The sequence below is a fragment of the Microtus oregoni genome, unplaced genomic scaffold, assembly GCF_018167655.1.
Source record: "Microtus oregoni isolate MIOR12 unplaced genomic scaffold, Mior012 000002F_ref0000024, whole genome shotgun sequence".
NCBI lineage: Eukaryota > Metazoa > Chordata > Mammalia > Rodentia > Cricetidae > Microtus > Microtus oregoni.
Genome location: NW_024543061.1, coordinates 29,892,595 through 29,917,614, shown reverse-complemented (window position 1 = coordinate 29,917,614; position 25,020 = coordinate 29,892,595). Strand labels below are relative to the sequence as shown.

Sequence of the window (25,020 nt, the reverse complement as noted above, 5' to 3'; positions counted from 1 at the left end):
TATGCCTTTCAACTTTCCTGTCAAGCCTGAAGCAGAATGTTCTCTGAGGAATGTGAGAGTTGGCCCAGAACAAGTGGGAGAAACCCGGATTAGATGACTAACTGTACAATGTTCCTTAAAAACTGAGCTCTGCACAAAGCACACATAAGATCCTGGCTTGATCTTGTTTCCAAGCAGAACACCTGTTTTCTTATTCTCTGTGTTCCTGGGCTTTGTGCTTTTGTTCCATGTACAATGGATATTTCTAGATATGTCTGAGATATTTAATTTCAGATATTTTATCCCACTCTCCCTCTGTGTATTTTTATCTTTCTCATACCAAATGTCTCAAATTACAATTGGAAAAATACATTTACAAGCCAAGCTTGGTGGCACACATCTATAACCAACCATTTGAGAGGCAGAGGCAGGAGGATGGCAAGTTCCAGGCTAGCTTGGGCTACCTTAGATTTTATTAAAAAAAAAAAGACCTACAGTTATTATGAGGCAAGACAAAAGACAGCCATGAACTAGTACACTCGAGTCTTTATAACATACCTACCAATCAGTTACTGTTTGAAGTTTCAGAAGGCACTGACAGACATCTATCTGAGGGTCAACATCTCTTAAGACTCTTCTTAAACAGATAGTATATGTGAAGGAAATTACCCAAATAACCATATTTAGTAAACGAAAATAGATGTAAGATGCCAAACAGACATCTGTAGATGGGTTTTTAGCACAATGCTCTTGATCCAGTTTTAAATCAAAACTATAACTTAAATAGTGGCCAGGCAAGGTGATGCTCACCCCAGTACTTGAGAGGCTGACACCAGCCTGGTCTATGAGTAAGACCAGCACGGTCTATAGCCAGGCCTCACAGAGACCTTGTCTTTAAAAAAATTCTGCCTATGTACAATTTACAGCTAGAAGTTCTAAACTGAGATACTTTTTAGATTCTCTGCCTAAAACCATTAATTCTTTAATGTTTCACTAAAATGCTATTTCTTATCTAAATATTCAGGGTATTTTGTATCTTTGTTTCTTTATTCATTTATGTTAAAGTTAAAAACTGATTTTCTGAAAGATTTTCCTATTCCTGCTTTTCTTTCCCAGAATCAGGAAATGTTAAAAACTAGTCCGGGGTAAGGTATACTCTTTCTACTTTTCTGTTTTTCCTGTAATTCTCCAGGGAGATGAAGAACATATTTCAGCATATTATGTCTTACTCATTGATCATTGGGGAAAAAGAAAGCAAATATATATTACTGTCTTGTGTTAATGATCTGTTTCTCCTCCAATTAGAAGAGCCAGGTCATATTGTTTTGTGTTGAAAAAAAAGCTTAAATGTGTTTCTTGGGTGAGTTGTTGCCATGGTAACTCTAATCCTGGTTCTCTCTCTCTCTCTCTCTCTCTCTCTCTCTCTCTCTCTCTCTCTGTGTGTGTGTGTGTGTGTGTGTGTGTGTGTGTGTGTGTGTTAACTTGCAGGTATCATGATAGAGGAAACCAGTTTTGGGAAAAGTTATGCACGACTGAATTTCGAGAGCTCTACGCTCTGGGCAGCATCCATAATGACCTCTATGTCATAGGAGGACAGATGAAGATTAAAAACCAGTACCTCATCACAAACTGTGTTGATAAGTACTCCATAGATCAAGACAACTGGAAACGAGTGTCTCCCCTTCCACTGCAGTTGGCCTGTCACGCTGCGGTGACAGTGAACAATAAACTGTATGTCATCGGAGGCTGGACCCCTCAGGTTAAGAAATTCCTTGCATATCTACCTAGTGTGACTGGCTTTTCTGAAAAATGTATCAGATGTTGAGTACTAAAAGATTACGGCTTACATTTTGGCAAAATGCTTTTTACACTGTATAATATAAACTTAAGTCTTGAAATTGTCAAAGCAGTTTTAGAAGTTGATTTTTAAATGTGTTATTTATAGACATGGGTGTATCTAGTACTCATGCTACGCTGTGGACTTCATAATTCTTCCCCTACTGGCTGATTGGAAAAGATCTCTCTGCCAAGGGGTAGCTGTGGTGAGCATCTAAGTAGTGGTACAGCTGGATCCTCATTCCAGTCCTGCTGTCTGATGGCCGTGGGGCCAGGGGCCAGTCACTCGTAGGATTCTTGCTGCAGGGCTTAGGGAAATGTTTCGGTTGGGAAGATGTTCATCGTGCACACATGAGAACCTGATTCCTAGCACCCATGTGAATGCCTGTAATCCCAGCACTGAGGATATAGAGACAGGAGAATCCCTGGGGCATGCTGGCTAGCCAGTCTAGTCAAATTGTCAAACTCCAGATTTGATGAGCTACCTTGTCTCTAAAACATAAGATAAACCTTCCTGGGGAACACCTGGGCTTAACATCTGCATATGCACATGTACGTGAAAACCCCCATTCACCATGGGTAAGTACAAACGTGTGTGGGCATACACAGAGACACATACACACAGGGTCTTACCGTAAATGGAAAGTCAGAATATTGATTCTGTCGTGGCACCATCATTTCCAAGAAAGTATGTGTGACTGTAAATACCAAGTGTCCTTTCTGGGCATCAGCAATATTATCAGAGTGCTGTTGATGTTCAAGCCCAGAGAAGTGATGGCAAGGCAGTAGAGATGTCAGCAGTGTGACCACAGTGGCCCTGTGGCCTTCAGGGTCCTCCTGGGCCTTTGACATTTACGGTGGTGTCTTTTCAGCTGTCCTCCGCTCTTGCCTTCTTGTTTTCCAGTGCAGATTACTCTCACTCCTTGGCTGTCCCTGTGACATAAATTTATTTTTCCTGTATTTTTTCTTATTTTACCAGATTTGCCTCATGATGAAACACATGCTTTTGCATTCCCTCCATAAGCTTGAAAAATTTTATTATACTTTGTATGTTTCGACTTGTGCTATAGATTAAACAGTACAGATTTCATCACAGCGGTAGTTAGAACCTGACATTATCTATAGTTATGTTTTCTAAAACTATTCACCTTCACAGTGAATTTGCATGAACAATCCCTCAAAACAATTTGGAAGCTTTGCTTTACTACTGTGAAGATTAAATACCTAAAATTGAAGGAAAGTAAGCAATAAAGGCAATGTTTGCTAATTTGTAGTCTCTAAATGAGTATTGTGTCATGAGACAATCTCACTGAGCTTCAGGTACAGCACATGAAACTGGGCTTTGAGTGCCCATGGTGTCAGCATTCCCATCATTTTAAAGGCCTAGACTAAAGGGAAGTGCATGTAACATTCCTAAGGGTGGCAATTATTTCTCTGTTAAAAACTTGGACTCAAAAGAGAGATACATAAATTCTTAACTCAGAGTTGTTATAAAGTTCCAGATATTATAAAAATAACATTATTTTACCTGAAGTTTACAGGTAGAAGCTGCTTGTATCTATGTAAGAATAAAATTTTTCAATTTTTACTATCTAGTCACTAAATAAATATACAAATATATAACATAAGTGAATATGTAACCATAACTCCAAGTAATTTATGCTAATCCTATTATCTTGAAAACTGAAATCAGGTTATTTACATATAACTCATAATTATGGTCTAAAATCCTCTAATTACTAACACAGTAAAAATGTTTTGAATTTTTTATAGATTAGAAAAATATAAAGAAAATGCCTTATGAATTATTAAAATTAGTTCTTCATGAGTATCGTTAAAATTCACAACTATGAAGTTTGTTAAGGTTAGGGTTTCCTTTACATACTGTTCAAGAAAGCAACTTTGCTTTTTTTTTAAATTTTGTAGTTGCTTCATTTTTTGGTGTCTAAGTGTGAAAATCACCGATTGCTGTAAACCAACACGTCAGCCCATTGCACATATAAATCCCTCTGATATTGACAGAGTACTGACAACCCCAAGTCTCAGGACTTGGGAAGTCTGAGTCTGGCTGAGACAATTAACCTCCATTCATCTCCTCCGCTGTCTGCTTTGATTAATTGTGTCTACATGCTCACAAAGGCCTCTAAGTGGTCTGTTGTTACATTTGCTGTCATATTTCATACAGATGGATCTTCCTGATGAAGAGCCGGATCGATTAAGTAACAAACTGTTGCAGTATGACCCCAGCCAAGATGAATGGAGGGAGCGGGCACCCATGCAGTACTCTAAGTACCGGTTCAGTGCTGCCGTCCTCAACTGTGAGATCTACGTTCTGGGTGAGTAGGAGATTGCTCAGAGCACAGCCTCTCTCATTACTTCAGCAGTGTGCGCCTGTGAAAACAAGTTTCCCTTCTTCTGGTGTCCCAGTCCAAATGTATATGCATAATTGGCCAAAACGTATTTCTTGTTATCTGGAGTACAAGCCAATTAAGATCAAGTCATTGACTTTAAGGGCAAAACTATTTTTCTGATGGTCTTGGAAAGCAAAAGCAGCGGTGATCTGTCCTGTGGGACATAGGCTGGTGGAGCAGAAGTCTTTGTCCATTTTCAGTTGGTGAAATGTGGGGTTTGCAGCCAACTGTGCTTGTGTTGTTAAAGAAAAAGCCACAGCAAGGTAGACTGTGCCACAGATTTTGCCAGTTCTCTTCATTTTCCCTAATGCTCCAAATTCCTAAAGTCATACTACCAAGTAACGTTTCCATGAATGCATTCCCCCGCTCCTCTCTTGAATATGTGTGGTCAGTACTAACCAGCAGGGATTGGTGAAAGAAATTCCAACAGTTAAGAATCCCAGACATTTCCTGTGGGTCCCCCTTCCCTCCTCATCCCTGCATCTTCCTGCTTCCTCATGTCTTTGTGTACAGAGTATGTTTTCTCTCACATCACCCTCTATCACCTGCACTTCCCCAGAGTATGGGAAGCCTGGGCATGAGGCTGACTGGACTGCTCTGAGTCTCAGTCCTCCTGCCTGCATGACTGACTGGAGCACAGGGAGGTGATAAGAGGCAAAAAAAAAAAAAATGACAAAGAAAAGATGAGCTCTGAGGTAGAAGAAAACCAGGCCTCTAATGGAGACAATTAAAAAAAAAGAAAACCATGAAATGAAGGCTGTTATCTTGGGCGGTTTTCACAGCATGAAGCAAGGCAATTCATATACTCAAATATTAAAATTGTTTTATTTAAGAATAATTGTGCAACATAATTTATGATTGCCTCAGTTAAGAGACTCCACAATTATAATTAAGGTTTTCCTCTAGATAAATATCCCTTTCTTTGTTATAACCAGAATGAGAGCTCCCCCTAACAAGGAACCTCAATTGGGCTAGACGTGTAATAAAAATGATAATGTCTTTTGTATGACTGAGTGGGAAAAGGCACCTTAGAAGCAACCTTAGAAGCCCACTCTTCACAGCATGGACAAATGTCTATTGGGTGAACAAAAAGTAAATTTAAAGGGACCTACAGCATTTATGTTGGTGACAAAAGAGTACATGTACTGTGCTTCAGGAGGGGGAGCAGGAAAGATCAGGAGGACGAGTGGATGAGAATGAGGGTGCCAGGAAAAGGGGATCAGAGGAGTGGGAATAAGAAAGCCCCGATGTGGAAGGAGCTAAGACAGTGGTGCAGGCTCTTGGGTCCCTTGCTTTTCTCATGACAGTACAAAATACCTGATGGAAGCAACTGGAAGGAGGAAAAAGTTTCTGTGACTTGTGATTTCAGTCCACAGTAGAAGGCTCATCAGAGTGGTCTATGGCAGTGGAGTGGGAGGCAGTGGGTAGTTCACATGGCAAGAACCAGAGGTGAATATGACAAAGTCCCACGGCTTGTAATTTACTTCACCCGGCAAACCACACCCCCTGAAGGCTCCATAGTGTTTAAAATAGCTCCACAAGCCTTCAAACTGTGAACTTGGGGAAGATACTTCTAATCAAAATCATATCAACTAGGAACCACATTATGAAGGCCATGGGTAAAGAATTAAGAAAACATAGTAAAGTCAGGCGGTGGTGGCACACACCTTTAATCTCAGTACTGGGGGGGCAGACACAGGTGGATCTCTGTGAGTCTGAGGCCAGTGTGGTCTACAGAGAAAATTCCAGGACAGCTAAAGTTACACAGAAAGACTCTTTCTCAAAAAGCAAAGCAAACAACAAACCAAAATGTAGTTTGCTTTGCCAGGCAGTGGTGGCACACACCCTTAATCTTAGCACTCAGAAGGCAGAGGCAGGGATATACCTGTGATTTCAAGACCACCCTCATCTACAGAGTGAGTTGTAGGACAGCCTGGTCTACACAGAGAAACCCTGTCTCAAAAAAAAAAAAGAAAAGAAAAGAAAAGAAAAAAGAAAGAAAAAAAGGAAAGGAAAAGAAAAAGGAAGAAAGAAAAGAAAAAAAGTTAATGAGCCACAAGAAACTACACAGAAGCAACTTGATTGAAGGATGTTTGGGGAGATCAAGGCCAGGAGAAACTGGAAGAGGGGAGACCAACTAGTAGCTTAGAATCTTGCTTCTAGATTCCCAGAACCAGGAACCAGAGTCATAATCATCCCAATAAGTTTTTCCATATGTAAAATTCACTCCAAAGTTACCTTGCCCAACATTGGTGCTTAATCCTAAACTTACATATAAGCTTTGAAGTGATGTGAAACTCCGTTGTTTCATTTCTGTAGTCTTAGTTCAGAGTTAGTTGTTCACTGTGTATGTAATTGGAATTGAGGCAAATATATACAACCCTAAATTTGTTGGTTTGAATGAGTCACAGATCACTTTACAATCGTTTTTTTTAACTGTCTGCTTTAGGGTAGCTATATATACCACACTGTGCTTGGAGATCCCAGTCAATTACTATGAAAATAGGCCCTCTCCTTATTCTCTAGTGGATTTAATACACACCACCCCCTGGATAAACTACAGAGTATCTCCCAGAGAACAGCCAGTGGCACCTCCTTCCCAGAGGGGCAGCCATACATTAATCTGAGGAAGGCTCCAGCCTCAGAATTGAGGGGAACTAAGTTCTTGGCTTCATCCTGACTCTGGTCTAGTAAATATAATAATATTTTACTATTACAAGATTAGTTACAACAGTTAAGTAAGATGTATGTCAGGTACCTGCATTGCAAACGTAACAGCCTCCCATTGAGCCCCTTGATGTTACAGACAGTTCTTATGAGAATCTGCCCCCCAGAATCTTATATGTTAAAGCCTAGCCACCAGCCTATAGTGCTAGCATGAAATAACAGACACACTAGAAGGCAGGGCCTAGGGGAAGGAAGTTACATCATTAGACTGCAAAGTATATTCCAGCCAAATTCTAACTAAATGGTAACATAACTGTTTTAATGTTAGACTTTTATACAGCAACAACAACAAAAAATCTAGTTTCTACCTAGGTGAATGGAGCAATCACAGTCACCCTGTCTTCCCACTGAACAGCGTTGCAGAATGTGGCCAGCATGCATGTACAGACATCTGCAATGCGTGCATCAGGAAGGAGCACTGAAGCTGAGCTGCTGTGGCACTCGGGTTTCCCTCCTGTGTCCCCTGACCTGTGTCAGCTGGAGCCCACAAGTACATACTGTGCAGACGGAGCGCTGAGAGAATCCATGCAGTTATGGCCTGAGTCACTGAAAAGGAGGCATAATTCTTAGAAAGATTCTCACCCTACTTCCTCCCTGTCTTCTTCTACTCCTCCCTCCTATCTTCCCATTTAGGCAATCACAGCTAAGTGCAGTTGAGTGGGATGACTAGAACCCCAGGTTTCTAGCCAGAGAACCAGTAACGAGAGAAACTGGAGATGTCAGTCTCAGGGAAGTCTTGTGTCATGAATTCCGAGGTTCATCCCAAGTGATGCCTGCTTTGACATTCTCATAGACAGACACTGAGAACTTAAATCACAGGTGCGTACAGCTCAGGCCTCAGCTGATTATCCAAGTGATGAGCTCCATAGAAAGCATCAAAGAGCATTCATTACACATGCTTGAACTCTAAGCTGACACTAGAAAGATAGTGCACAAAAGGCAGACAGAACCTTGCATCCTGTACCTGACCAGTTTAAAGTTGAAGGGGTCACAAAGAGAGAGAGAAAGGAGAAAGAAGATAAGAGATGGAGGGAGAGAGAGGAGATCATTATTTATCTCTATGATTTAAATAAGCCCCCAGAACATTATGAAAAAATACCCAGGGTACAATCCCTTCTTACTCAGTAGACAAAAAACAAAACAAAACAAAACAAAACTAGAAAATCTTGAATCACTTGGAAGAAGCACGAGAATGACAGAATAATGACAGAAAAAGCATGAATACATGAGTCACCTTCCTTTTTTTCTTCTTCAGTATTTCGAGACTGGGTTTCTCTGTATAACAGCCCTAGATGTCCTGGAAGTCACTTTGTAGACCAGGTTGGCCTCAAACTCACAGAGATCTGCCTGCCTCTGTCTCCCAGGTAAGTGCCACCATACTGGACATGAGTCATTTTCAAAGGCCTTAAAGCAGTTACTCTAAAATACTTAAATATGCATATGTATATGCTTATATATAATGAACACTCTTAAAATGAATACTAAACTAGAAAAACCTCCGCAAGATATAGAAGATACAAAGAAAAACAAAGTGAAAAAACTTTTTAAATATTTATTGATTATGTATACAATATTCTGTCTGTGTGTGTGTGCCTGCAGGCAGAAGAGGGCACCAGATCTCATTACAGATGGTTGTGAGCCACCATGTGGTTGCTGGGAATTGAACTTAGGACCTTTGGAAAAGCAGACAATGCTCTTAACCACTGAGCCATCTCTCCAGCCCCCAAAGTGAAAAAAATTTTAAAGAAATTAGTGTTTCACTAATCAAGAAGTTCAGCGGATGGATGCGGAAGCCGAGACCAGATGAAAGGGAGAAGAGTCAGTAAATGCAAGGACTCATTGTAGAATCTGGAGCCTGGATGAGAGAGGAAAAAGTGTTCAAATCTGAAGTGCTGCAGAACAACTATAAAGAGCTTCATAGTTATGTCTCTGGGATCCCAAAACTCAAATGCCAAAAGTGGGGGCCCCTCAAAATTATTTAATAATGCCTTAAAAGCTTCCAAATTTATTTAAAGTTGTAAACTCACAGGCTCAAAAAGTTGAACCAACCCCAAATGGAATAAATCCACAAACCCACACCCATATCACATCGCCAACTTGCAGCAGAAAAACAAAAGGAAAGAAAAGCAAATAGGCAAAATCCCTGAACTGTCTACAGGGGAACACAGGCTGGATGACTCAAGATGTCTGCCCAGAAACCAGGAGAGCTGGGAGTTGGGCAAACACAGCTAAAATGCCAACAGAGAACTGTCAGCCTGGAATTCTGCATTCCCCCGAAAGCTTCCTTCATGAGTGGGCGTAAACTAACGTATTCTGAGATAATGGAAAGCCAAGACACTGAATATGAATGTGTCTGCTAAGGGAGTGGTTCAGACAGAAGGAAAAGGCGCCAAGTAAAAACCAGAACACCAGGATGGAATGAGCTCAGTGGAGAGCAAAGGTCTGGACAAGTGGAATGTTCTGCTCTGGAGTTCTTAAAAATGTGTTTGCAGATTGAAAGTAAAAGTTATTATATTTTACAGTTTTCAGTGTATGCAGGCATGAAAGTATGACAGGTATATAAAGCATAAAAGAGGGTGCATGGGGGACCCTGTAAAGCACTGGTTCTCAGTAGACCAGGGCATATTAAATACATATTTTTGTGAGTGCTCTGCGTCATACCTGTGATCCTCGAACTTGGAGAGCTCGGCAGGAGGAACTCAGTGAGTTCAGTTGAGGCCAGCATGGGCTACAGCATAAGACTCTGTCTCAAAATGATAAGACAAAAAAGTACATATTTTGTAATCCTCAACTATTAAAAGAGAGAGTGCAGAAAAGTCAGCAAATGCATTACGTGACTAAAAGATGCCATGCCGAAGCACTCTGGCATGAGGCAGCCCTGTGCCCTTTGCCTGGTTTCTCTCCACTTCCCCTCTCCAGTTCTGGTAGTCACTTACTCAGCCTCTTCTGACTGCACATGTGGAAAGGGCCTGTGGAATTTGTCTGTTTCTTGCTTATTTTGTTTAGTGCAATGTCCTTCAGCCTTACCCATATTGTTACAGATGTTGTTTTTCTCTTTGTAAGTGTGCATATGATTTTTTTTTTGTGTGGGTGTATATAAAGTGTGTGGGGTGGAGGAAAGAAAGAGAGAAAACTACCTCTTTTGTGGAGGTCGGAGGAGAGCCCTGGGTGGTGCTCCTCGGAGGACAGCCCTGGGTGGTGCTCCTCGCCTCTGTGTTCTTTGCCAGGCTAGCTAACCTGCGAGCTTCTGGGGACTCTTCTGTCTCTACCTGTCTCCCAACCTCCTGTAGCTGTGCTGCAATTACAGGCACACCATTCCACTCATTTCCTGTGTGTATTCTGGGGATTTGAATGCAGGTCCTTGTGCTTGCACAGCAAGGGTTCTGCTCTCTGAGCCTTCTCCCTAGCACAGAGGTCCATTCCTACACCTAAATAATACTTGGTTTCTATCTGGTCATCCATTCACGGACACTTAGGCTGTCTCTGTCTGTATCTTAGCTGTTGTGCAAAGTGCTGCAACACAAGAGCACACATATCTCCCTGAAGTGCTTTCATTCCCTCGGAAGGAAGTTCCCAGAAGAGGGATTCAGTGCACTGATATTTTCACTTTTGTGGAATCTCAATACTGTCTTCCATAGGCTGTACCAATTGTCACTTCTGAAAACCACGTCAAGGCCCCTGCTTCTCCATATCCTGCTAACACCTACCTTTAAATTTTTGGACAACAAGCATCCTAACCTCACTGTGGTTTTGACATACTGAGTGCTTTTTTTCTTGTGTCTGTTGGACATTGTATGTCTTCTTTGGGGAAGAAGTTTATCTAGGTCCTTTGCTCATTTTAAAAAGGTTGTTTAGACATTTTTACTATCAGGCTATATAAGTTCCTTATATATTTTTAATATTAACTTATTGTTACATATGTACTTTCAAAATACTTTTTAAAAACTTTATTGGTTGTTTCATTTGCCATACAGAAGCTTTTTGATTTGATATAGTGTGTTTTATTTTTCTTTTGTGCCTCAGGTTTGGGCATCATATTATTTTCAAGGCCAATGTGAAGCAGCCTTCTCCTGTGTTCTCTTCTATAACTTTTATGGTTCTAGGTTTTATGTTTTGGCCTTTGATCCATTCCAGTTGAATTTTCTGTATGATGCAGGAAAAGGGTCCAGTTTTCTCTATGTAAGCATGTAGTAATAGGAGCATCGGGGCTGCGTTCCGGCTGCCCCGGCTTCCACATGGCTAGCTTATGCCCGAAATAATTACACGGAAACTGTAACTGGACTGTGTGTTATTTTTGTGCCAGAGCCATACTGTTTTGGTTATTATAACTTTGTAATGCAATCTGAAATCAGAAAATTGTGCTCCAGATTCATTATTTTTCAAGATAATTTGGAAATTCAAGATAATTTATAGTTGCATATGAATTTATGAACTTTATATATGAATTTTATGTATTACATATATAAACTTTATGTATAAGTTTATTGTTCCATATGAACTTATGTGAACAATGTTGGGATTCTAATGAGAATTGCATTGAATCCTTGTGTCACTCCAAGTAATGTACATATATTAATTCTCTTAATGCATGAATATGGAATCGTTTTCCCTTTATTGTGTCTTTCTTTGTTTCTTTCATTTGTGTTTTGTAGGTTTCATGGTTAAACTTATTAACTATTTTATCCTTCTCAATGCTATGATATATTGAATTGCCTTTTCAGATAAGATGTTCTTAGCACAAAAAACACAATTAATTTTCTGCATTTATTTTGCTTCTTAAAACTTTATTCAGCTTGTTAATTCTAACAGTTTTTATGGATTCTTTGCAGTTTCCACACATAGGATTATGTCATCTGCAAAAGGAGATAATCTTTATTTATTTGTGGATGACTTGTTTCATTTCTCATCTGTTTTCTCTCTTTAAAAAAAGATTTTTAATTATATATGTGTATGCGCCTATACATTTGTATACATATGTGCAATGGCCTCAAAGGCCAAAAGAGGGCATCAAGGCATCAGATTTTCTAGAGGTGGAGTTAATATAAACAGAGACTGTGCTTTTGTTTTCCAGCCACCCAGATCCAAATAATCACATAAAAACTATATTAATTACGACACTGTTTGACCAATGTCTCAGGAGTATTCCTATCTAGCTCTTACATCTTAAATTGATCCACTTCCACTATTTTGTATTTTACCACAAGGCTGTTGGTTTGTTGCCTCACATCTTGCTTCTTGTGCAGCTACATGGTGTTTCCTGACTCTGCCTTCTTTCTCCCTGCATTCAGTTTAGTTTTCCTGCTTGCCTATATTCTGCTCTGCCATAGGCCATTAACCAATATTACCATTAGCCAATGGTAATAAAACATTCACAGCATACAGAGATGAATCCCACATCATCTTTCCTTTTCTGTCTAAATAAAAAGGAAAGTTTTAACTTTAAAATAGTAAAATTACATATAACAAAACAGGTATCAAGCAAGAATTACAGTTACACTATTTCTTTTTTAGTCCAAAGTTTCATATCTAAATCATCTTTTATCATAACTAAGGAAAACTATAACTATCTATCTTCAACTCCATCAAAGACCCCTAAAGGATATAATATTACCTGAATAACCAGGAAGTGATGGAGGAGGGTCATCTTTCTATCTGTTGTTTCATTGGTTAAGTAATAAAGAAACTGCTTGGCCCCTGATAGGACAGAAAATTAGGTAGGCGGAGTAGACAGAACAGAATGCTGGGAGAAAGAAGCTGAGTCAGGCAGTGGCCATGATTCTCCCATCAGACACAGACGCAGGTTAAGATCTTTCCTGGTAAGCCACCATATCGTGGTGCTACACAGATTATTAGAAATGGGTTAATCAAAGATATGAGAGCTAGCCAGTAAGAGGCTAGAGCTAATGGGCCAAGCAGTGTTTAAAAGAATACAGTTTCCGTGTAATTATTTCAGGGCATAAGATAGCCATGCTGGTGGCCGGGTGCCGGGGACGCAGCCCCTCTGCTCATCTTACTACAAGGAAGTGCTTTGTAAGCAACTTCCAAAACTCTAGAACTTACAGAGACATCTCGCTATCTGGACAGTCACCCAGAGTTCTTCTGCAACATTGGGGAATCCATACAGGTCCACAGTATCTGGCAGACTTTTCCATGAAGCAGGAAATGTGAAAGACTGTTTTGCCTGTATCAGCAGTTTGTCAGTCACTTTCTTCTCTGTCATGCAGAAAGTCTGGCAGACTCTTTAAAGGAGCAGGAGCCCTGAAGGACTGTCTCACCTTCTTTAGGCAAGTTCAGCAGTCATTTTTCTGTGGGTCCTGCATGTCCAGTTTATACAGCATACCGAAAAGAAGTCCAGGCAAGAGCAGTTTTAGTTTCTTGCCCAAATGGCTAGCCTTGTCACATTGAAGGCAAATTCCATAATAAGTTTCTTCAATGCCCATCAACATCTCTGAAGTAATTGGTGCTGCCAGAAGCAGACATGTCTCAATGTTGAGAAAAGTCTAAGTTATTAAAATCTTTTAAATGTCATATTCTGTAGGTCTTTGAAAGGTTAAAGATTGTCTAAATGAAATATGTCTCTATATCTAGAAAACCTAACACATTTAAAAGTTTGAATATTATAGATGACTATTAACCTGTATTTCTTAACTATGCATTGCATTATTAAATGAGCTATACAGACACAATACATTAAACAAGAGCAGAAACACATATACACTGTATAACAAAATCAACCTTAAATTTGTATTGTCTCTATACTATATCCCCTTATTTTTTTTCTTAGAAATTGACTGTGATCATTAACCATTTATAGCCAACCCTTTTAAAATGAAAATAAACATTTACAAACAACCATTTTGGAAACTTGGGTATAGTTTTCTCCAAACTGCTTTCTGCTGCTTGTTGGGCTAAGGATTTTTAGGGTTTGTGGACACCTTTTGAGGGGGGCTATTGTTCTATCAAATCACATTAGTCTGGAAGCAATTCACAGGTTCTCATCTTCTGTGGAAACAAAACCAGAAACCCTTTTCCAAAGTAATATATTCTTAAACTCAAGTTTTGAAGTCAAGATAGCTTCATGTTGGTTTAACTTAGCTGTTCCCACGATCAAATGTGTCTCTGCAGGAAGATTATTAATAGTCAAAAAATCAAAGAAAACACAAAAATATACATAATCCAGACTCTCTGTGTATTTTCCATCTTTACATGGCTTTTTATATTACTTTTGCTGTCTCTTTAAAGATTTTGCTTTACTTTTTAAAACTCTTTCTATAACTGCCTGTACCCATTTTTTTCTTAGACCTACGTACATTTTTTAAACACACTATGACCCGTTCAGAGGTTTATTTTGTCTGGATCTGTCTTTATTGCGTGTCTGTAATCCTTTTTTGAGCACTGTTTTAAACACTTAAGCAGGCATGGCTAGGACCAGAGCTGCTGTTTTGCCTGTTAGTTACACCTTGCTGGGTGTAAAGGGCAGAGGTCCATTTACCACAAGCTCTGGGAGCCATGTTTACCACCCCAACTCTGGGAAGCAGTTGGCCACACATTTGTTTACCTCCAGAAAACAGCCTATCTGTAAAAAATGCAGTTACCAAGAAGCTGCGGTTGGCTTCCATTTCTGTAGGTCTAAAAGCCCTCTTTTTTAAAAGCTTTTTTAGGTCTTATGTGGATCCACGCCATACACTGGGCACCATTTTTAACATGAAGTTTCTGTCCTGCCTGGACCCACAGACATTCAGTCCCAAAGAAGCACACAGAGGCATATATTAATTATAAACGGTTTGGCTTGTTGCTCAGACTTATTACTAACTAGCTCTTACATCTTAAGTTAACCCATTTCTATTATTTTATATTTTACCACAAGGCCCTTGGTTTGTTGCCTTTCATCTTGCTTCTTGGGTGGCTACATAGTGTCTCCCTGACTCTGCCTTCTTTCTCCCTGCATTCAGTTTAGTTTTCCTGCCAACTATATTCTGCCCAGCCATAGGCCAAAGCATCTTCTTTATTAACCAATGGTAATAAAACATATTCACAGCATACAGAGGGGAATCCCACATTAGAATTATGCATGATTGTAACCTGCTGGATGTGGGTGCTAGGAACCAGGGTTGGGTGCCCTGGTTCTTAGCAATACAGGTTCTTAGACACTGAGCATCTCTCCAGCCTCTTGTTTGTTTTCTCTTACTAGTGCTTCCAGTGGCCTGTTACGTAGATGTGGGAAGAACAGCAGCCATGCCTCACCCAGTTCCATGGGAGAAGCCCTTCTTCCTCACTGATTACAGTACTGGCCTCAGGACATTCCCATGTTAAAGAAATTTCTTTCTGCAGATTATGTTGAGAGTTTTATTTTTAAATTACAAGTAAATGTTGAACTTTGTCAAATGCTTTGTTTGCATCTATTGAAGTGATCATATTGTTTTAATTTTTCAATCTTTTAATATTTTGTGCAGGAATAATTAGCTTATCAAAGGTAATTCTCATCATACAAGGCAAAATGTTGACATTCTGTAAGCAAGAACTTATTTTGGGTAAAATATTGGTTACCAAGCTGGGACTGGATTGTTGTCAGTTAGAACTGTGTCTTATGTTTATTACTGAAGCGGCAGAGGGTCAGGCCAGGCAGGCCTACAAGAGGCTCAGTGGGGTGAGTCAGCTCACTGCATTTAAGGGAAGGAGACTGACCTCTCCCCAGGAGCCCCTGAGGCATGTTCACTGGAGAAAGCTGTTGCTGCTTGATTAATCTTATAAAAAACTAGTTCTGAGGCTGGCTTATTGTGCCTGTAGGACACTTGTCTTTTCCTAGGAGCGTGGGACTTTTGTATATCCCTGTTCTGATTTTTGCATCAGCCAAGCAGTTGGGAGACTTGCAGGAGCTGTGCAGATACACACTACTGCTGCTCATTCTCCTTAAAGATGGGGTTTTGTTTGTGAGTCTGCATGTTGAACAGCATGGGCACATCCTGCCTTTTTTTGTAAAGCATTTGTTGAAAGATTTATTGGGTGAGTTTGCTGTGTAGATTTAAGACTTGATAAACACATCTAATCTTGTAACACTCTAGTTAACGAGTTATAAAGATTGGAGAGCAGTCTGATGGAGTGATCTAGGTCTTCCCAGGTCTGTTGGTGAAGTCAAGTCCCAGCAATGCCTTAGGCTTCCTCAGTAGTCAGTTTGCCTTTCATCTTGCTTGGATAGAAATTGCCCTGACTTATCTGTGGTGCTGATCCAGGTCAGATGAAGTCCACAATGGCATGGACCTTCGTAACAATAGAAAATTCTATACTTTTATAAATACCCGAGCAAAGGAATTTAACCTGGTTTTCTGTGTCCTTAGAGCCATGAGATTAACTGTTTTCTGTGTTAGCCAAAGCTAGGGGCGAATTTTGAGGACCACGAAAGTTGAACATTCCTGTGTCCTTGGGAATCTGTTCTCAGTGTTTGTCTGTCTCAGGGCGGGCTTACCACTTCAACCTCCTCTCAGAGGACAAAGCCTCAGGAAGGACTATAGTGAATTAGTCCTGGTGCTGGCGGACATCTCAGACCTGAGTCCCACACAGGGAAAGAGAAAAGGGTGATCTCTATGAAGCAGTGGCACCTCTGATATTTGTCTTTGGGTCTCGTAGTGGTCACCATTCTACTCCAGGAAGATTTTTATCTTCCCTCTCTCAATGCAAGCATACTTTTTCATGTGTTTTTATTTTATTTTTTTAAAAATTATTTTACTTACTTGATTTCATGTTGTGTTTTATCACTATTGCTAACATCTGTGTAAAATGTCTCTATACCACATTCCAAACTAGTCACACAGCCATTGTTTTAGGTACCAGATTACTAGGTTAGAACAGTCATCATTATTTAGTAACTAGTAAAGATATATAATACCATCAGAGGTATCTTTTTAAGTATCTAAAAAGCGGCTGTGGTTTTAGGACGCCCTTGTTCTCCGGCCTTGGAAATGTTTGTCATGGGCAGCTGTCTTAAGTCCGGTGATTTCCCTATGGACCAAACGCTCCTGGGGGTTTTCTGAAGAGCCACACTTTGAGATCCTGTGTTGGTCAGCTTCCCATCACTGTGGCCCTGCCAGAGATGGTTGACAGCCTAAAAGAGAAAAGGATTTTCTGGTCCAGGTTCAGGGGAGTTCTTTGACCCCCTTGCTGCTGGGCCGGTGGCTTCACAGTGCTTCATGGCAGGAACACTGGGCAGAGGAAGTCCACTAACTTTGTGGCAGCAGGAATCAGAAAGGGGAGGGCAGAGACCAGAATACCAGTACTCCTTCAAGGATAGACCTCCAGTGGCCTAACTTCCTTCTTCAAGGCTTCACATCTTCTTTTCTTTTCTTTCTTTCTTTTTTTTTTTCAGAGCTGTGGAGTGGACTCAGGGCCTTGCAAGCACTCTGCAACTGAGCTCAACCCCAGCCCCCAAAACTTTATTTCTTAAAGGTTCCACAACATCTCAGCAGTCCTTCAATACTGATGACAAACAGTTAGGACATGGGCCTTCAGTGGGCACTCCAGATCCAAACTGTACCACTCCTTAATGGGCATGCATCCAATTCTAGAGCCGTTCTGAGGTTTTGAAAATGCTTCTAAATCAGCAATTTTCCATCCCAATGTATTTTTTTTTCTGACTCTTATTTCGGGTTTGAACCATTTACAAATAGAAATAGCAAGCCTTAAACTGGTTTCTTTTTTATCTACCCCCCAGAAAACAAGCTTGCTAGAGTCTGCTTTGTAGACGGACTTTTCTGTCCCACTAGCCAGATCCCAAATAACCACACAGAGACTTATTATTACTTATAAATGCTTGATCAATAGCTTAGGCTTGTCTCCAGCCAGCTCTTACAACTTAAATTAACCCATTTCTATTAACCTATGTCCTGCCCCGAAACTTGTTTACCTTATCTATGAACTTCGCGTGTTGCTTTTTCTGAGTGTCATGACCCCTCTCAGACTCTGCCCTTCTCCCCAGTATTCTCTCTGCTCCAAAAATCCAGCCTAGTCATTTTTTATTAACAACGTAAGCAATACATCTTCACATTGTACAAAAGGATTATTTCACAACACTGCTGTTTTTGTTTCTGTTGTTGTTTTTGTTTTTCGAGACAAGGTTTCTCTCTGTAAACCAGGCTGACCTTGAACTCACAGAGATCCACCTGCCTCTGCCTCCCAAGTGCTGGGATTACAGGTGTGTGCCACCACTGCCTGGCTAACACTACTTTTTTATAATCTATTTTCCCTTTTAATTTTTATTTTATGTATATGTTAGTTTGCCTACATGTATGTCTCTGCACCACATGTGTGCATTGCCTGAGAAGGCAAAAAATGGCATTAGATCCCCTAGAGCTGGAGATACAGTGAGACATCATGGTGCTGGGAACTGAACTCAGGTCCTCTCAAGCACTGACCATCTCTCCATCCCCCATAAAACTACTTTTACAATATCTTTTTGCTTCATCTTTATTGCGTTTGCAATTCTGAGTCATTTTTGTTCCTATCATTTTCCCAGAGCTATTCAAATAATTTTATAGACAAGGCCTATTTCATGGATACATCAGAATCTTAAGTAGATAAACTGGCTTGAGAGCTTGATTGAGGCCCAGAGTCTGGAAAAAGAAAGATTCTGCATTTTCCAAATACTTGGTGCCAGCCTTTTGGGTGCCTAAATCCCATAATATTATTATCAAGAAAAAGATTATTTTAAATTACCATACTTTCGTCTGCTTAGTGAAATTTTTCTTCCATGCTTAGTAATATTTATTGAAAAGCTATTAAATGCTAGTCCCTTTACAATAATGTATGTTTCAGTTCTCACAATAAATTCTTAGGGCTAGAGAGATAGCTCAGTGGTTAAAAACATACTGCTCTTACAGAGGACCCAAGTTGGATGCCTAGAACCCCCTTCAGGTGACTCACAACTACCTATAACTCCAGTCCCAGATCTGATAGCTCTGGCTTCTGTTGGCACTGTACTCATGTGTACATACCCTTACATACATACACATAATTTTTTTGGGGGGGGGGGTTCGAGACAAGGTTTCTCTGTAGCTTTGGGGCCCATCCTGGAACTAGCTCTTGTAGACCAGGCTGGCCTCGAACTCACAGAGATCTGCCTGCCTCTGCCTCCCGAGTACTGGGATTAAAGGCATGCACCACCACCACCCGGCCATACACATAATTTTTAAATAAATTCTTTTCTTTGATTACTTTTATTATACAAATAGTGGGATTAAATCTAGAATTGAAGTCTAAATTTGTTCAATTTCAAAGCTAAATAATTTTTTAAAATATGTCATTGCTAGAGTCTGCCTGGGGCATCTCAGTGGATAAGGGTACTTGCCTACAAGCTTGAGGAATAGAGTTTGATTCCCAGAATTCATATACAAGTCAGGCAAGCATGGTGGTTCCTGGTAATCTCAATACTCTGTAGATTCTCTGGGCAAGCTGGATAACTAGATTAGAAGGAGCTGGTGAGCTCTGTGTTCAGTGAGAGACCCTGCCTCAATAAACAAGTAGAAGGCAGTCAAAGAAGACACCCAATATCAACTTCAGGTCTTTATATGCCAACACACACGTATGAAAACATACATGCATGTACACTACATATATATAGACACACACAAAGAGAGAGAGAGATCAGCAAAGGTTGTCTTTACATAGGAATAATGTCCGTGGCTGTTGAATCATGAAACTATTCACCCCCTGAACTAAGATGCCGGAGACAACCAGACTGGTTCTTTTCCCTTGTACTGCTAGGCAAGTGCCTTTGGTTTTCTCTTTAGCACTGAGGATGGAACCTAAGACCTTGCTTCATGCCAGGCAAATGTCCTCAAGCCACATCCTAGTCTTCAGTCATTCCCACTGCTGCTAGTTACTATTTCAACATCTTTTGTGGCTGTCATATTGCACATGCAAGCTTCTCTGCATTCTATACAATGTGTACAAGATCGTACTGCAGACAACTGTGTATCTCTACAAACTAACATGAGATCATATCTCTTTAGCAGTGTTCCCAAATGTTACAAAACAGTTTCAGGCTCTGTCATGGCGCTAGTACACAGACGCAGTTTACTTTTCCCTTGTCCTGGTTTGCTTCTGTGTGCTGGGCAGTAGCCTGGAAGTCTGACGTCGCACCACTGGGGATATATTGCCATGGTTGCTAGAGTGCGTAGGATTCATGCTTTTCTCCCTTGGCAGCTGGGATAGCAGCTTATGATAACCTGAGAGCTGGTCCTAAGGGAGGAAGCTTCCAGGGCCATTCCAGTTCCATTCTTCCCAGTCCAGCACCCTAAGTGCTTGGCATCTTCAGTGATAAGTTCTGAAGCAACCAAGGACAGTGGCAATAGGCAATATTGTTTGGGGAATCTCTTGGACTTCCTGACCAACAATTCAAAGGGAGGTTTCCCATGCTGGGCACTAAGGATTTTGTTAGTCTATGGCTCTTGTGGGGTAATGGTGCTGTGTGCCAGACAGAGCCACTGGGCCACCTAGAGAAGACTGAACAAAGGTGCTGCCCTCAGCTGTATATTTAAAATGCCTTATTTTGAAGTTTAAATTTTTTTCATTTGCATGGAGAAAGCTCACGTTAATAGTTTATTAAGTGCTTAATCTACAATAGACATCTAAAGAACAGGTTAATATATGCTATTTTTATAGAAAATGTGAGCTCCTTACTTTCAGGTTTTAAATCTCATTTTGTGAACAACAAAGAAGACAGTGAATTAAATTCAGGCTTGTACCAGTAAAAAGTCTAAAAGATAGGCCACTCTCGGCTCCTCCTTATGTAAACTTACTGTATACTGTCATATCCATGGATCCGTGTAACAATCAGTGCTCACCAGAAAAACTTCCTGCAGTAGATGGGAATTAGCACAGAGACCTACAACTAGACCCTACAGAGTGAGAGACTTTGGAGCACGCAGTCTCTAATGGAATGGTCAAGCCCCACCCTCAGGGCTCAGGGAGCAAGGCAGCAAAGGAAAGAGTGTAAAGAGCCAGAGGAGACCATCGACTCCAAGGAAAGTCTTCCAGACACAACAGGACAGATGCACATAGGAACTCGAAGGCACTGTGGCAGCACACACAAGACCTGCACAGGTTTAAGCCAGGTGGAGTCTAAGTACTGAGAGGGGAAAGTAGATAGTTTTCTCCAAAGGAATCTCAGTGAGTGTATCAATCACACTCCAGGGCGGGCCCTAATCTCAGAAGTAGTTGGCCAGCACAAAACAAACTCTGTGTTTCTTTGTTTGTGGACTTTTTGCTTAGTTTTGTTTTAGCTTTTTTTTTTTCTTATTGGTTTTCTGCTTGTTCTGGAATTTGGTTTTGTGGGTTTTTTTTTTTTGAAAGAGAGAGAGAAAGAACATAAAGTTGGTGGGGAGGCTCTGAGAGGAGCTGGGGGGAGAAAACATGATCAAAATATTAATAAAAATATTCTCAAAGAAAAAAAAGAAAAGCTAGTTATGAGCTACTACTACGATGCCCTGGGGTTCTCTGTGCACAGAAGCACGTGGTGGGTCAGGTAAAGAAGCAGGCCTCTGTGATTGCTCCTGAAATGAAGGTGCATATTCATATGTATGCTTTAGCTTTCTATCAAGTATATATTCTGAAAAGTGAAATTGAGTACAGAGTCCACTTTAACTTCAGGGAATGTAGAAAGTGAGTAAAGGCCACCTGCAGAAGCCTTTGGCCTGCACAAGACTGTCCCTCCCACTGTGCAGCCCCCACTTTCTCCAGCTGCATCCTGAAACCCCACGGTCCTCTCCTGGACACATGTTCCTCAGAGCCTGTTTCCCTACCCTCTCCTCCCAGCGACTTGTGTGACCCCTTGGTCAGATGAACCACTGCTTCTCCACAGCACAAGTGTCCCTGCCGCTGCTCGTGTCTCTCACATGGGAAAGACCTTGTCTCCTTTGCCTCTTTGTCTCCTACCTAAGGACTGGCTTTGTATGGCAGATACTTGGTAAACATTTGTTTGCAAACTTGAATTTCCCCATGTCTATATCCTGTCGTAGTCTTCCTTCACGTAAAGTTCCACTTTTAAAAAGTCAGATTAGAGGGCTTTTGGCAATTCTTTCAAATAGAGGCTTTTCATTTCCTTGTAGAGTGGGAGATGGCCAATGTCAAGTCTTCCCACACAGCTAATGCCCCAAACCATCAATGTTGTTCCTCAGGAAGCCATTCTGTGCCTCATTGCCTTGCTGGAAATATAATAGCATTGTCTGAGACTGACTCAGCTTGAATGCCATTAAAGAGCAATGAAGGGAAGAGTTACATAAAAGGTCCAAGTTATTACTGTAAATGCATTCCAAAGACCACTTTAGTGGTAAATTATTTTATGAGAGCACCAAGCTTCACTGTAACAAGACTTTGTCTTTTCTTTTGACTTTTTTTTTTAAATACAAATGTATTGTGAGTTACCTAGGCTGTGCTTTAAAATGGTGTGTGCTTGGCAGGTGCCTGCCAGAGTCTGAAAGGAACTGAGAGCCTGATAGTAGGGAGCTGCTGGGCAGGTCTGGAGCGAACGATCTTAGGGCTGAACTCTGAGAACACAGATCCCGTGAGACTGTCAGTGCAGGTGGTATATACTCAGTATTTACTAAACCTGCGCTTCCTTAGGCAGCCCTAGGCCGTTTAGAAGAGACCCAGGTGAGTGCAGTGCTTCTTCTCATAGCTAGCACTGTGCACTCCGTTATCTGGTCAAAGTGTCCGGGTGATGTGAGCCTGGCATACTCTGCTCTGATTGCAGGAGTTTTCCATGTTTAAAATGACATTCCTAAAACTCATGCTGAATGGGGGTGAGATTTTGTTCCTGTTCCAGAGGGTCAAATAGGTTATCCTGGGTGCTTCTTTGTTCTGAGAAAAAGTCGTATGAGCTTCAGTGGCCAAGAGGCTCTCAGCTGGGGTGAATGGCTCATCATTGCTTGTACATAGTGTTAAACTGTTTGCAGCTAAGCATTAGATCATGTTAACTCTTTTTCTTCAGGCATCCTTAACAGTACTCAGAAGACCAGTCTTGCATGTGTTTCCCAAACTGCAACTTAGCAGGGCCTATCACTAGAGCCCTGAAGGTTTTGTATTTCATCGTGATTGTCCCTCAGGGTATAACTCCAATACTGTGTTGTGAGTGTGCTCTTCCAGAAGACTCTGAGTATCTTAGGAACAAAACACGAAAACCAGACACTGCTTATAGCCTGATGTCTGATACAAATATGAACTGGGCACAGGAAATTTTAGATTGCTTGAAGTTAACTAGAAATTTAAAATGAGTTTGAGGGCTTGAAAGATGGCTCAAGGATATCTTTCAAGGGCATTTAGCACCCACATCAGTCAGCTCACAAACTGCTTATAACTCTGGCTCCAGGGGATCTGATGCCCTCTTCTGATCTCTGCAGGCACAAGACACACATGTGGTGCACAGACATACATGTAGGCAAACATTCATACACATAAAGTAAATGCATTAAAATAATAAATTCAGAATCCCTTTTTGGCAGAGGCTGCATGTTCATTTTCCAGCTGTTCAGACCCAAATAATCACACAGAAACTATATTAATTATAACACTGCTTGACCAATAGCGTAGGCTTCTTATTAACTAACTCTTACATCTTAAATTAACCCATTCCTTTTTTTTTTTTTTTATTTTACCACAAGGCCTGTGGTTTACCGTAAGGTTCTGGGACATCTGTCTCCTTTGGCAGCTACATGAAGTCTCTCTGACTTCACCTTCTTTTCTCCTTGATCTCTGCTTTTAATTCCTGCCTTGTTCTATTCTACCATGCCATAGACCCAAGCATCTTTTTTATTCATTAACCAATACAAGCAATACACATACAGAAGGACTTCCCACACCAATCCCTAAGGGTAGAATACAGGTATTAGTATTTTTAATAGTGTGTGTGTGTGTGTGTGTGTGTGTGTGTGTGTGTGTGTGTGTGTGATCTGTCTACATGTGGGCACTCAGGTATGCTACCGCACATCTGTAAAAGACCACCCGCAGGAGTTGGTTCTTGTTTCCACTTTGAGTTGTGGTCTCCTTGTCTCTTCTGCTGCACTTCACCTGTGAAAATTCTAAACATTTTTCTGACTCTGCCTCCCACCTCCCTGTAGAAGTCCTGAAGTTACAGATGCAAATCCGACTTCTTACATAGATTCTGAGGATCAACTTGGGTCATCTGGTGTACAAATCCAATACTTTGACCTCTTGAGCCGTCCATCTCTCCCACTGTAATCTTTTTTTCTTCAAATTCTTATCTAACAAATTCTCTGAAGCCCTATTTAAGAGAGAGACATCATTCTTGGTACCACAGGAATACAAATGTGCACACCATGCCTTGAAGGACTTCTGCCTTGTGCTGCCCATGCTTCTGAGCTGAGATATAATTGAATGATGGATCTTTGTAGAGGCATTAGTAGGGTTTGGACTGTATCCTGTTAGGTCATCCTGGTAGGCAGGCAAGCCTGAGGAGTAGAACCAACAGGCTTGTTTGCACATGGTCTGCTTCTAAAGCTGTCTGGGTACTGAACACTGAGTTCTCTGGACTCAGAACTTGCCTCATTCTACAGTCATTCATCAGGGAAAAGGTGACCTGGGAATGGGTGAGGAAAGTACCGTTCATGTTCAATTTCAGGGGGTTCTGTCCTCGGGAGCTTGCAGGCTCATCTAGTAGAAGAGAGGGAAAAGGAGAGAGGGAGAGAAGGAAAGGAAGATATTGTAGCTTGAGAGACCAGCTCTCAAGGCTACTTCCAGGGTGGGAAGACAAGGTCCATAGCGTAGCTAAATTGAACTTAAGGGTTTTCTGTCTGAGGGGTAAAGACTCACATACACAATTTGAGGGCCATTTTCTTTTATTATTCTGTAGCTCCAATTCCCTTGCTCTAATTGTCTCCAATTCTCTTTAATTACAATTCTCTGTTTCAATTCTCCTCTGCTTATTTGTTTACCTAGCTTAAATACATTTTTTACAGGAGGCTTGAGGCAATAAGAAAAAAAAATACAAGAATTACATCTCATTGGTCATAACACATACCTTGGGTAAATGATAAGGAGCTAAGACATTTACCATGGCAAC

General features: G+C 40.9%; 1 protein-coding gene across 1 annotated transcript in view; it reads left to right on the top strand.

The window, feature by feature from the left end:
• Kbtbd12 (kelch repeat and BTB domain containing 12) overlaps positions 1–25,020 on the top strand; it is a 75,708-nt gene that overhangs the window by 12,519 nt on the left and 38,169 nt on the right. The window contains exons 3-4 of the mRNA XM_041640457.1: positions 1,468–1,738; positions 4,001–4,151. Of these exons, the coding sequence (XP_041496391.1) occupies positions 1,468–1,738; positions 4,001–4,151 (422 nt within the window). The remainder of the gene's footprint in view (positions 1–1,467; positions 1,739–4,000; positions 4,152–25,020) is intronic.